The 17501-nt window shown below is 38.6% G+C and overlaps 1 protein-coding gene across 2 annotated transcripts in view; it reads right to left on the bottom strand.

Annotated features, from left to right (window-relative positions):
• The window catches only part of SNX25 (sorting nexin 25), a 78639-nt gene that overhangs the window by 9679 nt on the left and 51459 nt on the right, over nt 1-17501 (bottom strand). For both annotated transcript variants that reach the window (XM_071556324.1, XM_071556325.1), the window contains 5 exons: nt 13864-13995; nt 11718-11993; nt 7429-7584; nt 4881-5012; nt 361-501 (listed from right to left, as the gene is read on the bottom strand). In XM_071556324.1, coding sequence (XP_071412425.1) covers nt 361-501; nt 4881-5012; nt 7429-7584; nt 11718-11993; nt 13864-13995 — 837 coding nt within the window. The remainder of the gene's footprint in view (nt 1-360; nt 502-4880; nt 5013-7428; nt 7585-11717; nt 11994-13863; nt 13996-17501) is intronic.

The raw sequence follows: 17501 nt of genomic DNA, 5'->3' as shown, positions 1-17501 counted from the left end.
CAGCACCCCGCGAAAAGCACCATAAAAAGAAATCTTCTCTGTCCCCAAAAGCTGTCATTTCTAATACTTCCCTGGAAGCCAGAGTCAAAATCCATTTTTCATAGCAGGCTCTTCTATGACAGTGCAGAGCATTTTGACACTGGGTTAGTCCAGTGAAACATTATTAAGGGGGAAAAATAATTATAAACAAGTTTTATAAGCATCTATCTCTGTAAGAGACCAGAAATATTCAGATAGAAAACTAGCTCTAAAAGGCTAAAAGCCAAAAGGCTAACATTAAAACTGGCAGTATTAAATTTTTATCATTCTGACAAATTTTAGCAATTTGTTCCTTCTCCATTCCCCAGCCGAGATTCATACCTCACTGAGTTTGCGGTGTAGGTTCTGAAACTCATTGAGCTTCCTGGGAACAGTCCAGTTCTTAGTTTCAGCTCCACCAACTTCTTGTAAACTCACCATGACAGAGTAACAGGGCACTTGTTCTCCATTCTCTTCTAAAACCTTGTGGGAAAGAAACCCGCAGATAAGTTATATTACACTGAAAGTAAACAGTGGAACATTTGAGCTGCCAGATGACTGGAGTGCAAACTCAATCGTCATCAGTCCCATCCTTCTCTTGAGATTTGAAAACAATACCTGGAACAATGCCCTTAATGAACTAAACTTTACCCAAAATGCTGTGCCAGTCCTGAATCAGTCCTCTAGCTAACCACTAGTGAGTGCACTCACACACAGTTTTGCAATGCTGTCCACCAGCAATCAAATCTCCCTGACAGATATTACACATAGCTGAGTGTATTATTTCAGTTTTTAAGGTCCTTAACACCATATAGCTGTCTGATTGCTTATCAGTACTCCATCTCTCCCATACCTGCATTTACCTGAGTGTTCTCCCTTTATTCCCACCCCTCCTTCCCAGTACCCCTGCCGTGGCTCACCCATGCGCCAGGCACAGCAGCTCTGCAGCTGGGCCCTGTGACAGCTGGTGCTGTCTCAGTGATTTCTCTGCTCACTTGAGCTATTCTGCAAGCACAGAGGATGCGGTATGCATGAGGTGTCTATTTCTGAGGGACTCACAACTTTACAAAAATACTGATGAATCAAACTCTACAATCAGTCAGAAGAAGGAGAACCAATTAAGCACATTGTGCAAATGGGAAAACTACAGCAAAGAAGTTACATTTTTCTTGAGACAACAGCTGCAGTGTGACCACATTATTTCTGAATTTGATGAAAGAATTGACCCAAGAATTTCATTCTATTGTCCTATTGGTAACAGATTTTTATTTACTTATTTTGAGGAGACAGCTAAATTGATTATGAAAGGCAAATAAGGGAAATGCATAAAATAATTAAGCCTAGAATGCTTGTCTTTATATACATGCAAATAACAGAAAGGCAATTATAAAATACCATGTTCACAATTTTTTTGAGAGAAGTTATAATTTTAAAGCTTTTTTTAAGAATATTTAACTAATCCAATTAGGATAAGGATAAAGTGTAAAATTCATATAATTATGACACATTTTCTGAGAAGGATATAAAGGTTGTAAAGGTCTAACAACACAATGTTATTGATAGACAATTTGACAAGCGACTACATTATCATTGTAAAAGACATGTAGCTAAAATGTACCTTCATATTTTTATGCTATTCAGAGCTGTACACAGAGAACATTTCCTGTGATCCCTAAAGCTGCACATGGACCACTGGAAAGCCAAATCTGAAGGCCAGATTTCACATATCTCTGTAAAAAAGCTGCAACAGCATCCAGCTGGAATACAAACCACCAGCCTAAATGCCCGAAAATGTGCCTGGTTTCTCAGCAAAGCTATTTGGGGAACTGCCTATCTCCTGCCAGACTACTGCACACAGAGATGCTTGAACAGCTTCCGAAATGCAGGTCAGAGAAACATGTTGCTGAAGAATTCAGATTGTCTAGGACAGTCCCTGACCTGTGTACCCCTGAGCTAGATTGGATCTTTGTTCATAGATGACTCACAAACACCTCCTGGCTGCCACTTTTGAATACTGGGAGATCAGTGTTGAAATTGCTGATTTGAGTCATGCCTATAATTTTCCACTCTGCGTTTGTTCCCTGGGCATGGATGTAGGGTCATCTGAACTGTAATCGTTAGGAGCAAGTCAACCCTTTGGAAGCACATTCTCAAAATGGGATGAGCTAGTACTTCTGCTTCAAGCTAGGATCCATGTGCAAAATCATTTAAATTCTAATTACCAGACAGAGACATTTCTTCAAGTACCCTCCAATACCCTAAACACTGAAAGTCTTTAGAATCTTCTTAAGAATGCAAAAATTTTTATCAACTTATGTACTTGTGCATTTGTTTTTCCAAATAAATGAGTCAACTGGAAAACAGAAAAATGGGATGTTAGGAGATCTTCTAAACCAGGAGAACTAGTCCTCTGAGGTTAACAGGCACCATCTCTCATAACTGCTATCATGAATGAATTCAAACAGAGTCCTATTCCCTTGATTCTCCCTTATGCTAAGTTAAGCAAAAGAAAGTACTTTCAGAATCACTTCTCACGGGAGAGTTTCCTCATTCAAATCCACCCTTCTCAAGGGACACAGCTCAGCATCTGCAGAGCAACTGCGACACTTCTTCCTTTTAAGTGGAAACTTCTTTCCTAATGTATTCAAGGGTGGCATTTACCCCTGACAGACCTGTAGCCAACTCAAGATGAAGTGCACATCTGACAAGCCACCAGCATATCTACTGCTTCCAGCCAAAAGGTGCTCCAAGGAAGCTCAGACTTCCTGCTGAACACCAAATCTTGTGTGCCAGGCTGTGAGACTTCACTATGCTTCTAATACTCCTGTCCTAACAATCAACTAGTTCTTTGAGAACCTTCCTAACCCTCTTCTAGCTCTGATTTGAGGTATGGCCTTAACCAGTGCTGAGGATAAGAGGATGATCACTTCCCTCGGCCTGCTGGCCACACTATTATTGATGGAGGAGAAGATGCCATTGGCCTTCTTGGCCCCTTGGGCACAATGCCGGCTCACGCTCAGCCATCCATCAAACAGCATCCCCGGGCCCTTTTCCACTGGGCAGCTTTTCAGCCACCTCTTACCCAGGTGTGGGGTGTGGTAACGTTATGAAACACGGAATTTTTTTCACCTTATTCGTATCTACAAACTCCATTCCTATGAAAGCCATAGATTTTTTAAAAGATGCTATGCTCTGAAACCATCTTTTGTTGTACATGCAAAACACGATTTTTTTTCAAGTCTTAAATGACTCTAGTTTTCTATGTGCTATCTATTAACTGATTAAGTAAATCAATTTAAAAGGTCACTGACAGGATATTACACTTTCAGCTTAAGCTATATAGCAAAATTTACTTTTCTGCAAAAAAAAAGGGTCACCAATTTTTTCTCTCTCTAAAATCACAGAGCTATGCTGGGATCAGCAGCAGTGTATTGAGCAGATAGAAAGACAATGTCACCTGCTCATGCCCCCTGAAATTGTCAACAGCAGCCACAATATTCCCAAGCAATTAACACGGATAACTACAGCATACATGTTTCCTCCAGCCTATCCTTCAAAGCACAGAGCTGCAAACAGCACAGCTAATGCAAGCCTGCATTTAATGAACTAATCCAGTACTACTCAAAAGTTATAGTTAAGGGATCAAGTAATTAGAAGCCTCTTCCAACCTCCTTCTTATTTAGCCAAACCACTTTCTCCTCTGGCAGTACAGGAGGTGCTGGGCAGTTGTGTATGGTGCCCCTTACCACAAAGCTCCTCTTCTGCTGTTTTGCTGCCCACAGCATTGCCAGATTTTAAAACCAGGCTTCAAAATCCACAGAAAGCTCTTAAAAGACAGCTTAAGAGCTTTTCAGTTCTCAACTTTGTCACCTCCAAACAGCATTAAAACAAATCCAAGCACAGTTGTTTGCACATGGGGAATTTGGTTTTAAAAATGGCAACTTTAAATTTTTAACCTGTTTGATTTACTTCTTCTTTTACAGACAATGACTTTAACTGTTGACAGACCAATCACTAGCTTGCAATAGCTTAAGACACAACCAAATAAACCCAACAGCACATACTTTTTTCCTCCAACAAAAAGTTACCTCAAGATAACTACTTATATTCACTTCAGGCATATTGTATTAATGGCAGAGCAAAACAAGGCAGTAGAGACCCAGTTGATCTTTAATTCTCTGTAGCAATACTGTCAAGAAGATTGCTTATGTACATGTCAGCCTACAGTCACTACATAACAAGCAATCAGCAAGTTCCTTTCATGGCAAGTATTAGAGAGTCAGAAGATGGTAATGCTTCTTGTTTCTGTTACAAATTTTTTTACATTCATTCTACAGTTGTCCACAGAGGAACAGAACAAGACAGAAAAAAAAGGAAAAAAAAGAAAAATGCAACTTCATCTTACAGATATAAAGCACTTTCTTTCTGGGTATTCTAGTCCCTTGATACTCTACTGCCATTAAATATAACACAAAACAAAAATGTAAGTACTGCATCTTTGAGACACAGCAGAAACACAACTGGCACCTGAGTATGATGGCATGGCAATATAACAAGAGACTGTTCTCATGAAAAACGCCTCTAAGATAGCAAACTGTCAAAACCAGTTTATGTACAGGCAGGTAATTTTTATAACTCCATTACAACAGCGTCTGAGGAATAAAAATTTTGTCTATGCATCACAGTAGCCACTGAGGAAACAAGAGGAGCTCAGAAGAGGTTAGAGTTCCTTCATCCACAAGTAAATATTAAGTATAAACTGCACACAAAGGTATAAGGAAAGTATCTACACATTTTTCTTCTGCTTTTCATGCAAGTTTGAACTGTCCCAGAAGATAAAAAGCCATAAAAAAATCCCATACCTCGCCTGAGACAATGAAGGCTTTCCACATGCCAAGATTCTCACACCACCAGTCTGTTCTTGCAATGTGCAGCTGAAGATCACTGTGCTCTCTCTCCATCAGAGTAATTTCATCCTTCAGCTTAGAAACAATCTGCAGAGAAAAGTTTATTGATTACAACTGGTAAGAAAAAGCTTGTGCAACACATCTCTAGGGACATTGTTCATAAGGAAGAAACAGTACAAAAGCAGAGGGAGAACAATTCACATGGATAAAAGAAAAAAATCACAACTGAGAGAACCAACAATGCCTCCTATAATCTTCTAGAATACACAGCAATCTTAAAGGTCAACATTGATACTAAAATAAAAAATAAGTTAGAAGCATACGCTACTATCACACTATCAGCATAAAAGGCAGTTGAGATTGGTTTATCTATTACACCCTGCACATTTTATGCAGAGTTGAAATTTCTATTATTGAAATAGGCATTACTGGAGACACTCCTTACCCCTTTCAGGTACACATCATGTGACTGAAGAACCTGGAAAGAAATTTCATTCCTAGAAGTTCAGCTATGTTAACAATCACTCAGGTAGTTATCACTTACTTCATTTTAGTTTTGAAAAGATAATAATTTATTATTGTGGTAAGCACAAATTTAAAAAATATGTTCTCACCAAAACATAAGTCACCATCATAATGTAATAAAGGAGAAACAGTGTATCTCATCACATCAGCAAAAAAAAATAACCAAACATCCTGGCAGGAGACAGTATGACAAGAAAGGTGGAAGTATACATAAAATGTGACATGAAAAACATGGCAAAAGCAGCTGACACTTTTTTATTTTTAAATAAGGTATGCCACATAGTCACATTTATCAGTTCTATCACTTGCACCACAGGTGGTACATTCTAAAGAGTTACAGTAATTCTGTCCAGAACTTTTAACTCAGATGTGAAATGTTACCTATATATATAACAACATTCTAGCAGACACCTAACCTTCAGAATAATTTTGTATTTTATATAATTTTATATTTTATTTATTTACTATCAACACAGAGACTGCTCTACAGTCACTTTGCATTGACTCCAGTGGCATTCAGGAACATTCAATAAATACAGAACTCGTAAGGTCTCATCATAAGTAAACAGCAGCTTCATTTACAAACCAAATATCGATACTTTACACTGATTCTGGATCCATTTTACTATTCTGTTTCAGAGAGGTATATATTTTCAAAGACAAAGAAAGTTTTAGAAATAAAAACACACAGGGGAAACCCCACTACTTTAGTAAGGGTGCAATCCCTGCCTCCACAAGAGCTTAAGTATACAAAGAATATAGCTATTATGCTTCAAGAATGCAAAGGGAACGCAGTAGTGCTACATCCTTTGTGAATGGAACAATATATAAAGATGTAGTTATATAGAATGGTTTGGGCTGGAAGGGAGACACCTCAGAACAGCTGCAAACACATTTTCAGCTCTCTGCAGCAACCTCTGGCAGAAGGGAGATGTGGAGGGAATGAAGCTAGCCAGGGTAGCCTCAAACACTGGTGTTCACATCTCTCTCTCAGAAGTAGCTATTTCCAGACCTGGGGCAGCACAGGACAAGCAGGGTGCCAACTTCTATTCAGATCAGCACCTTAGCATTCACCCTGAGTGAAGGAACAGATATGTGAAGAACCCAAGTCCTGAGCAATGACTAATGCTCAGGCACATTTTTATCACCCCTAGCAGGATGTCATTTTGGGGAGATGCCTTGGTTACTTGGTCTCACCCACTGTGTATCACTTGGAACCAATCTCAGTACACCTGACAAGCCTGGCTCAACTGCATCTGAACAAGTCTTGTAATATCAGCCTCCATAGCAATGCAGATGAGTTGGCCTAAGCCATATGCAAATCACCTGCTTCTCCCTGGAATATGTTCTCAGATTGCTTAATTGTTTCACTTTGCAAAGAGAAAAGGAGATTGATTGTTTGTTTGTTTTTAGCCCAAGTCCAAAGAGCTGAAGTTTCATATTCCTCAGAATTTTTCTTCTGATGACAGTGGACTTTCTCCTAGCTCCTATTGAAGGAAATCAGTCACTTTTATAGTTTGGGGACTTTTTTTATCCCTTTATTCGAGCAAATCCGTCACAGCTGCAGATTAAGGAGTTGTGCTGTGCTCCTCACAGCCAGCAGAGGGGGCGGAGTGGGCCAGCACATCCCTCCGCGGCAGCGCTGCAAGGACAGGACACAGCACAGGCTGCCACGCGGAATTACACTGACACGGCAGGGCAGAGGGAAGGAAGAAACATCGACAAAGCAAAAAGATGACTGCAAGAGTGATCGTTGTTCCATGGCAAACAAAGCAACATAAATCCCATTTCCAATTTTAGTTACAATAGCTTAAAAAGAAATAAACAATTAAAACCAAGCTCTGATTTCACCTTTTATTTAACAAGTTGACTGAAATGACAATCTGACCTGTCTATAGTGTGACAACTGGATATTACACAAACATACACATAAGATTAAAAAAAACCCACCAAAACTGAAGACACTAAAGGTACTGACCTTTTTGTCGGGTTTTGGTGAATTACATATGGAATTTAGAGCCTGTTTCTTATACTCAAGCTTGTCGTTTAGCTGGCGAAGTTTATTTACAGCATAACTGGCCTGTTCATTAATTCTTGTACTGCATTCTTCAGTAGCTGCTTCACAGCCTTGGCTCTAGGAATAGAGAATGAATGGGGGAATTGCAACATTAGTATGATAAAAGACAGTTACTCATGGAATGATAGAATGTTTGGGCTGAAAGGGACCTTAAAGATCACCTTTCAATACCCCTGTCATGGGCACAGACACCTTCCACTAGACCAGGGTACTCAGAGCCCCATCCAGCCTGCCCTTGTACTTCCAGGGATGGGGCAGGGACCTATGACTGTTTGCTGCTTAAGCGTTTTACAGGTAGAAACACTTCTTGATATAAACGAAAATGTAGGTATAACAGATACTCCAACCATCACATCCAACATGAAACATCAGCCTGTTACAAAAAACTAAACCACATGAAACCCAAAAACCGCAACAGACAAAGCCTCACTACCATTCCTACTATAGTTCTTTGACAACTCTTGCCAACTGTGCAAAATGACCTCCAAGCTAAGGTTTTAGTGTAAATGAGAAGTAGAATTAAAGTTTATTTTAAAAGCAACAACAGCTTAATAGTCATGATCAATACTCAGAGCCAAACAGAAAAGCAAATATGTAGCTCTGAGCTCAAGGATAATGAGATGGGGCAGTGAGGAACAAACCCAAAATAACCCACAGTTCTAACAGTCCTCCCACAAATCTTCACAAAACAGATTTGTCATCCTGCAGAACAACCTAAACCAAGTCCTTTTGCTTCATAACAGATTTTACTGCTATTTTAAGAGGTGCTAATAAAAATGTGTTAAAAGCACATATGCCTTACCCTAAACTCATAAATCACTATCATATACTCATTCAGACAAACCAATAGCTTTTTCAGTCCTGTGTACTACAGGCATGCAAAAAATAGAAAACTTCACACCTTTCAGGGATATTTTCTTTAACATCTTTTGGCATTTACCTCAGCCTCCCCTTTCTTACTGTGCATCCCCAAATAGGCATGAAGACTTTCAGCTAACACAGCACTCAGCTTTTACTCTTGCCATGGTTAAAGATCATTGAGGTCTGTTTGTGACTGAATATATCTAAATTCATCTTTGGGATGCTAAGTTTAATCTCATGAATGAGAGCTCCATGTTATTTAATGACATTCCCACTAAGTTGTATCTTTATATAATTAACAAAAAGCTAACAGAAGGAAGTCTCATCTCTACTAAATTTCTGAGTTTCAGAGAAGACAATCCTACTGTAAATTCCACAGTACTTTACATCTTAGTAAAAGAATTCTCAGAAGAGATACAGTAGTAACAATAATTAATTGCCTTAGTATGATCGTCATAGGAGAGGGTAACGTAATCACGAGTTCTAGGCTAAGAAATCCATTTCCTTTTCCAGCTCTCCCTTTGCCTGCTATGTGGCAGAGTAAAATACATTAGCTCTCTGCCCTGTCCTTTCTTCTGTTTATTTTGCAAGGACTGTAAACTCCTCAGGTCAGAGACTGCCTCCAAGCATGTGAACAGACCCCAGCTCACAGACACCTGTTGTTATCTCCCAGAACTACAATAATACAAGCAATAATAATTAACAATATTGGGTGTTATTCAAAACACAATTGAACAGAACCATACAATAAAAAACCACCTTATACCCGTTGGGAAACACAGAGGTAAAAAAGGAATCAAGAATGCTATTTTCAACACAGAAGAATTAAAAGGAATTTTAGTGCTAGCAATCAAAGAATTGTAATTAATTACAAATCAGTGAGGCTCTGCTCCCAGAGGTGGGCTACATGGCTTTTCTGTCATTAACTTATCAAGACACTTATAGCGAAACCCACTGCTGAATCACCAAGTTTATCAGAGAAATGCTAGAATTAAGTTCTAGATCAAGTTACCTGTCTTCAAATTAACAAATTTAACAAATAAACAACTCAAAGCTGAGATCATAATGGGTTATGCTGTTTTCCTCAGCTTGCTAAACTGATAACAGCTTCCATTTCTGTGAGTGATGCAGAACACAGATTTCAGTCTTTCTTTAGCAATCTGACACATGCAGCACCAATGCAATCACCAGACCCTCTTTCCTCAAAGTGCTGAATGCAAGCACTACTTGCTTCCACATTTTTACTCGTGACCTTTGAAAGGATGTTTGTCCAGGAAACAGAAAGTGGTAACAGACTGGAAAGAAGAAAGAGCTTGTCCCACTTGCAGCAGAGCCAGCAGTCTGGCCTTGTCCTGATTTCTATCTTGTGACTTGATTTTCTCACATTTAATCAGGACTCATCCTTTTGTCCTCACCTCCATGAGTGCATTAGATACCTATTTACTTATCCAGCTATAGTAGTGAAACTTATAGAAAATTAACACATGTAACTCCCATAGTACCTAAGAAAATGAGGATGTAGACCCCGAATCCAAACTAAACCAAAACCAAACAGTACTTCCTAGCAAAATGTATTCCTCCAGAAAGATCCAATTTCTGAGCTGTTGTTTCCTGTACATGGGGAGGAAAAAACCCCCATAAACCTATTAGCCAGTTGCATTTTCACCAACATTGAAAAGACCAGTGGAAGCTTCGGAAAGAATTTCTTATAATTTGTTTTCATCTTGAATACCCTGAAGCACTGCACAGTGCCATTAGAACTGCTCTGTTCAAGAGATACTGTATCAGTATATAGAACTTCATATTTAATTTGTTGTTAAAAATGAAAAAGAAAGATCTTACCTTTAATCCTATAAGCAGACTTTACAATATATTAATATATAAGATTTCTGAGCAGACTCAGACTTCAAATCTGGCACATGCATATCCAAGGACTCAGAGAAGGACAGATGACACTGATGTCAAAAATCTAATTTTTTGGCAGCTACAGTAGATGTTATCTGACAGAGTACAGTTAGCCCTAAAGTGTTGTGTCAGTGTTCTTAGAGAAATGGTTATCTGTGTTAGACTCTGAATAAAGCATATGAGGAGATTAAAAAGCGTAACATTTAATACTTTAGAAAGTTCTGGACAAAACTGGTAAGAGTCCTTCCTTAAAGTCTCAGTGACTGCAAACACAAGGACAGAAAGTCTCTGAAGTACCTTCCTCAACACATAGCTGAATTAGCAGTGAGAAAACTAAAAAACATGTCTTGAATATTTTATCAAGGAAAAGAATACAAGGAAAAGCAAAGAATGACAAAATTCAATAAGCTCTAAAAGCACATTATTGGAAGTAATTCACTTGTAACAGATCATGACTGCAGATTTGCTGATATGCAGAATACAGAGACCTACAGAAATGAAAGCCATATTTAACCACTACATACAAAAGCCTTTGACTCTGGAAAAATTGTTTCTAAAGGGCAAAATGTAGATTGACACTTCTAGATTCTACTTATTTGCTTATTTAGATCAAATTTGAGACAAGCTACTACATTTCACTGTGTTCTGAGCAAGTTCACATGTACAATGAAGACATCCATGCTGATCTGAAGGCAGCAGCCTGACTGCAGGATGTACTCACTAGCCTGAGACTTGCTCTTGTAAAAATGTTCTTATATAATTGCAACACAAGTTCCCTGACATGACTGATTTAGACAACCCATGGAAAAAAATCACTCCAAGAAGAGGTGCCATTGGATTATTGCTCGTGACATTTTGAAAGCTCTGTTTTAGCAGAGTTCTTGTGCTAGATTTATCTTCCAACATGGCATATTCAGTAATTGAATGAATTAATCAAAAAACATATTAAGATTATATTTTTCATTATTTTTTCTTCTCTTTAGTGCAACTTTCAATATCTATTTAGTACTAGAAAATGCATAGGAGACAGGGACAGACAATCCCTGAGCAGAAACCTAGTGATGTTTCAGAGAAATTTTCTTCACTGAAAAGCAGAGCAGCTGAGCTTGCAAGAGGCATGTTTTGCATTCTCTGTTACTAAGGAGCATAATGAAAGAAACAAACAAAAGGCTTGGAAATCTGAAATATCTACATTAACTAATTTCAAGTTTAAGTAGTCATTTTGTACCATTTTGTTTCCAAGAGCTTGTAAACATACAAGTTTTAACAGATGAAACTGTAAGAGTGATGACATTTATAAATATACCAGAAAAAAAGAAGAGTAGCCCAAAGCTCAAGGACAGAAGATGCTACTATATTCTTTTCTCAGGATCATCTCTCAGATCAGCTTAAATCACAGTGAAAGGAACATCTGTGTGACTCACCACTTCATCTTTATCCTCAGGAGTTAGCTGAGCAGCAATTCTTTCTTCTTCTTTCTTGACTGATCTCTCATATAAATCACTGACAATGAATGAGGGGTAGTATCTGTCCTTTAGAGTTTCGTAAACATCTGCCTGAATTCTGTAGAATACTTCAATGCCTTTATTTCCCACAAGACTTTGCTGTATTTCTTTATAAAGGGATTTTTCCACAGGTATTTCTCTGCTTTCCACAAAAAAATTCTGATAAATTTCACTGACCAGTTGAGGTATTTCAGCCTAGGAAGCAAGAAGGGAGAGGGAGGGAGAAAAGAACAATGAAAAAATGTTAAACCTATCAGGATGACTCAGGATCCAGGTGCATAATTTGAAGAATAATCAAGCTAATTTCCTGTCCAGATATATGAGAACACATCTGTGAACCTGTTACTGAGATCAAGCATACCATCTGCCTGTGCACCTGTACTAAGCAGACAATTTTACAAGCTAAGTGTTGATATTTGCCAAGTGAAGAAACAGCTGTGCTCTACAATTGTCATAGTTTGCCTACCCACTGCTTTTAAAAGTATGCTCCAAAAGCTGGTATGAAAAGGAAGAAAAGTGCTAGAGCAACATTGTGGTCACCACTTTAAGTTTAGGTTGTAAAGCTCAGCTGGATCAGCTCTCCTGTCTTCTGCTGAATAGGATCAACCCACTTTATATGTGATTATAATTAATTTGAGAGGGAGAAGGAATAAAAATAAAAAACAAAAGGGAAAAAGCACAACTGAAGAGACATTTACCAGTACAGGAGGCTGGGTATTTTCACTGAGCACAGAGCAGTGCACAGGTCTGAACTCTGCATTAATGAACAGTAAAGAGAGAAAGTAAAGCAGCACAGCCCTTGATCAGATCCCTGAATTATCTCCCTAAAATTATCTGAATTAAAAAGGCTTTATCCACTCCCTTAGTAAAGCACAATGTTCTTGCCTGCCTTATCTGACAATATCACAGCCTCGTGGCTGCAGGACACTACCTTTTTGTAATCAACGCTGCCCCTGTAATGCCATGTATATCCATATCCACATGTATATACATACTCTTTTGAAAGCAAAGACAGAAATCACAGCTGAAAGGTCATAAAATGATTTATAGCACCTTTTCCAATCACAAGCAGTTTGCAAATCAAAACTGATTTATAGAACTTTCTTCACAGTGCCTGACAAACCATTTTTATAAACACTCTCTAGCTTGAGTTGGTTGTTAGTAATTTCTTCAGACTGTATTAATGGCTCACGACTCACACTCCACAATTTACCACTTTGGTTACAGGATGTTATGTGTGTTTTCCAATTGACTAGAATCTTTATGCATAAGAGAGCAGGAAAATTACAGTGAATAAAGAGATAATCGATATCAATAATGAAACTTGTATTTCATGCTAGCCTAAAGCCGGGAGGTTTAACAGTTTCCCCCCAAATCCACACCACTGGTCACGAACAGCAAATTTGTCCTCTACTCTTGCTCTGCATCATTGCTTCAGGATGCTTCTTGCATCACATGAGATTTCCTATCTTTGTTTCATGGTCCTTATTACTACTTTATTTTAGCACAAATCCCAATATAGCATTGTTTCTTCCCTCTAACAGTAGTGTGGCATTCCTGAAGTAAGTTAGCTGCTTAAACAGCAACAGAATAGGGAGACGTGTTTTAAAGCAAAACCTCTCTTCCAAGGGGATTTTAAAAAACATATACACACACATTTTCCCTACTTTAGATTAAATGGGTCACCTGTAATTGGCAGGATGGGAGGTTTAAGTACAGATTATCCAACAGGAATGTACTTCTAGGTTTCACGTGAGCTGATAACAACTATTACCGCAAATTTTTCTCTGATGGAAGGGAAAATAATGCTGTTGCTTTTACATATCAAGTATCCCTTTTACAGGATGTTGCTACACCAAACAGTAAATCACAACAGCCCATAAATTTTAATTGCAATATTATCCCCAAAGATTGATATGAAGTAGGTAAAAAAACCAAATTGCTTTGCAGCCATCCTATGCTATTGATATTTTAAAAACATAAAGACATTTCCTAACATCAAGATCACAAGAACCAGAGATTTCTATCAATGTACCAAGCCATACAGGCTTGCAATTTCTTCCACCTTGTTAGCATTCTTCAGATTCTCCACAGACTCCCAAAGACCAATCAAAGCCATCTTGTCCATCCTTTCCATGTAGATTCGGAAGTGCTCTCGATATGAAGGGTTGGCCAGAATTTCTTCAAACTGAAGAATCTGAAGAAAGAAAAATTAAGAATAAAAACGGGGAAAATGCCTAACTGTAGCTTCTCTCCATCCCTTATAGGGAAAATCTTTCCACTTGATGTGTCCACAGAGCATTATTCATACCATAAATCTGTACTAGATTCAACTATGCAGACTTTCTACAGTAACAGTTTTGCTTCATTAAAAAAAAAAAGTTTTAAGTACTTAGAAAATAAATGCATTTATGCTCCTATCAGATAATGAATATTTCCACATCTTTCTGACCATGAGACAAGACTATATTTCAAAGGCCTAAGATGGCATTTCAAGTCACTCATGAAATGCTATTGTCAAAAATTTGACTTCTAATATTCCTGCAAAGCAAGGAGCCAAGCTAAAAGCTAACTGATCTCTTCTTTACTTGTTCCAAACAAAGAGTAACACCAGCAGTTTCCACAGCAAGGCCACAGAGCTTTGAGATGCATCTCAGTTATTCCCAGTGACATACAGAAAGATGGAACACCTTGGCAGCCAGGACATTTGGTGGCCAGTTCCCACTAACTCTTATTGAAAAACATCTATCAGAAATGCAGCCAAGAAACAGTATATTCTGTGATATAATGCTCAGGACTTTTCCTGAGAAGAGAGAGGGCTCATTGCACTGTTACCTCATGGTAATCAAAGAGGTGGTGCCTAATAGCAACGCTACACAACTCTCCTAATAGTCACCCTGTAAACTAAAATACTTTAAAAGCTGAATTAATGTGCAGAAAAGGTTATTTAAACTTCTCTTGCAGAAATGAGACCTCACAAATGTTTTCTTGCTTTTTCTTTGTTTAAGTCTAGACTAGCCTGGAATTATTAAATATGTTCCAAACGCTGTACTAAAAACATTGTATTAAAGCTTCAATGACAACAATGGTAGACACAAGGTTTTGAGGTGGAAAGTTATCATAAAATCCACATGTGCTGGTTTTGTCTGGGGTAGAGTTAATTTTCTTGCCAGTGGCTGATACAGGGCTGTGTTTTGGATTTGTGCTGTACACAGGGTTGATAATATAGAGATGTCTTTGTTATTGCTGAGTGAGCAGTGATTACACGAAACCAAGAACTTTTCTGCTTTTTATACTGCCACACTGGCAAGGAGGTTGGGGTTACACAGGAGGCCAGGAGGAGACACAGCTGGGACAGGTGACCTGAACTGACCAAAGAGGTACTCCATACCATATGACATCATCCTCAGTATACCAAATAGGAGGAAGAAGGACAAAGGGGGGGATATTTGGAGTGATGGTGTTTGTGTTCCCAAGTAACCATTACATGTGATGGGTCCCTGGTCTCCTAGAGATGGCTGAACACCTTGGTTTGTTTTGCTTGAGTGCATGGCTTTTGCTTTCCCTGTTAAACTGTCTTTATCTCAACCCATGAGTTTTCCAGCTTTTACCCTTCTGATTCTCTCCCCAGTCCTGCTGGTGGGAGAGTGAGCAAGTGGCTGTACTGGGCTTAGTCAATGGCTGAGTTAAAACCATGACAGTCCTTCTGGCACCCAACGATTCTGTGGAGAATCTTTCCTTTTCTAATTTAAAGACAGAGGTTCTGCAGTAATTTGTAATCCTCAGCAAAAGATAATTTTGTAATTATCACCACAGATTAGAGTACAAAGCTCTAAACTATGCTGGCACATACGCCGACATCAGGGCACGTGTACACCCTCAAATCTAATATCCAGTTAGCAGATATAATCTTAGAATTATCAGCCTCGACATCAACTCTTCAAATCCTTTTAACTCGAAAGCAGCTTCCTGGTATGGAAAAATCTGCAGCTTTGCTGTTACTGCATCAATTCCCTGCTCCAACAGGAAAGTAACTAACATACCACAGGTGGTCACAGGCTCTGTCTGAGACTAGGAAGAGTTCAGTTTCTTTACTTTTTTTCCCCAAGCAAGCAAGCAGCTCTAAGTAGCATCCCTAGCATATGCACGCAGAAGAGCCTTGTTCCTAGTACTACAAAGCAGAGACTTGGTCTTGGCAAGCCTCTAAAGTTACAACCTCTCTCTGGAGAGAAACATAGAACAACTAGCTAATTTGGAAGGGTCTGCATAGGCTCCAGACAGAGGAGATGCACTGCACTGTATTCATTTGCAACACACCACCTGCGCATTCACTACAACTGCATTGGCCCATAACGAATAAACACCATAAATCTGGTAATGGCACTGCAGATGGTTGGGATGAACAGAATTTGGGGCATTAAGGGAGCTTTTCTGTTGGGATCATGGCACACAATCAAACTGCAGGACTTCTGCAGGACTTCTGGCTGCAGTTTTGGTAGAAGACAGGAATAAGTCGGATGTAAAAAATAATTCTGGAAATATGTGTCTTTTTCCAAGTTGCATTTTAAAAACCCTTAAAAACCCTTAAAACCCTTAAAAACTAATGCTTTGTATACTGACTAAAACAACAGCCTATATTTATCTTGTGATGTTTTACAAAGAGGCAAGTCATCAGAAAACTGTCTTTGTCACACACAGTAGTACCTGAACTAAATGCAATTATTAGCTACGTATCAGGAGGTATTACTAACAACATAAGGTACCTGGCTATTTCACTGCACATTCACTAATGTAAAATCCCTGCCTTGAGACTCACATGTTCACACATGTACTTCTGTCATAAGAAACCCCATCTTCAGGCAATAGGGGAACAACAATTGAAGCTTGTTTTCTTAATATTCCCAAATTCTGTACCATGATACATCCTGACGTAACATGATCTTACAACCTGAAGCTCAGAAATTACAGTGAAAATCTGGTAAGTTCCCAGTTAAATCAACATCTATCCATGGATGCACTAGAAGCAAGGTCTTCTGCAGGAGTTTCATTTTAGCCCTCATAACCAGATTATGAAAATGAACTGGTTCCACCTCAGATGGTTTCCTTGCTATTTCACAGCTAGTTAAGGATCAGATCCCCAGACCTCCTACAACTCATGATTCACAAAACAGCTCCACTAAAAAATGCTGCAACTCCATACATCAAATCTCAGAGACAAGGTGATGTGGCTGCTGTGCTGAACACAGGGAAATAAATTGTTTGCCAAACAAACACAGACAACAAGAACTCAATTACTGCAGTACTGTGCAGGCACAGTTTCTAAAATGAACTGAAACTGCACTGACCAATAAGTAGAAGAGATGCTGTATGTATTACACTAATTCAAAGTGCATTTCCTCTGAAAACAAATCAACACCATTGGCAGAGTACAAATCAGTATCAGAGCTAATGACAGAATTCAGATACAGAGAGTAGCTGTGGTTTGTCACTTGTTTGTTTGTTTATAAGCATTTGATTATAAAATTCACATATTCAGGATTTCCCTAGAGAACCTGGATTGAGGCAAATGAGGTGAGCAAAATGCATAGAAAGTCAAATGAATAAGTATCACAAGACTGCACAAAGAGGAAACTGACACCATTTTGTAATTATCCTGCTGTTAATGGAAAAAAAATGTATTTCAAAGCATATAATTTCTGTTTC

The sequence above is a fragment of the Pithys albifrons genome, chromosome 5, assembly GCF_047495875.1.
Source record: "Pithys albifrons albifrons isolate INPA30051 chromosome 5, PitAlb_v1, whole genome shotgun sequence".
Taxonomy (NCBI): domain Eukaryota; kingdom Metazoa; phylum Chordata; class Aves; order Passeriformes; family Thamnophilidae; genus Pithys; species Pithys albifrons.
This window is presented reverse-complemented; position numbering and strand designations above follow the sequence as displayed.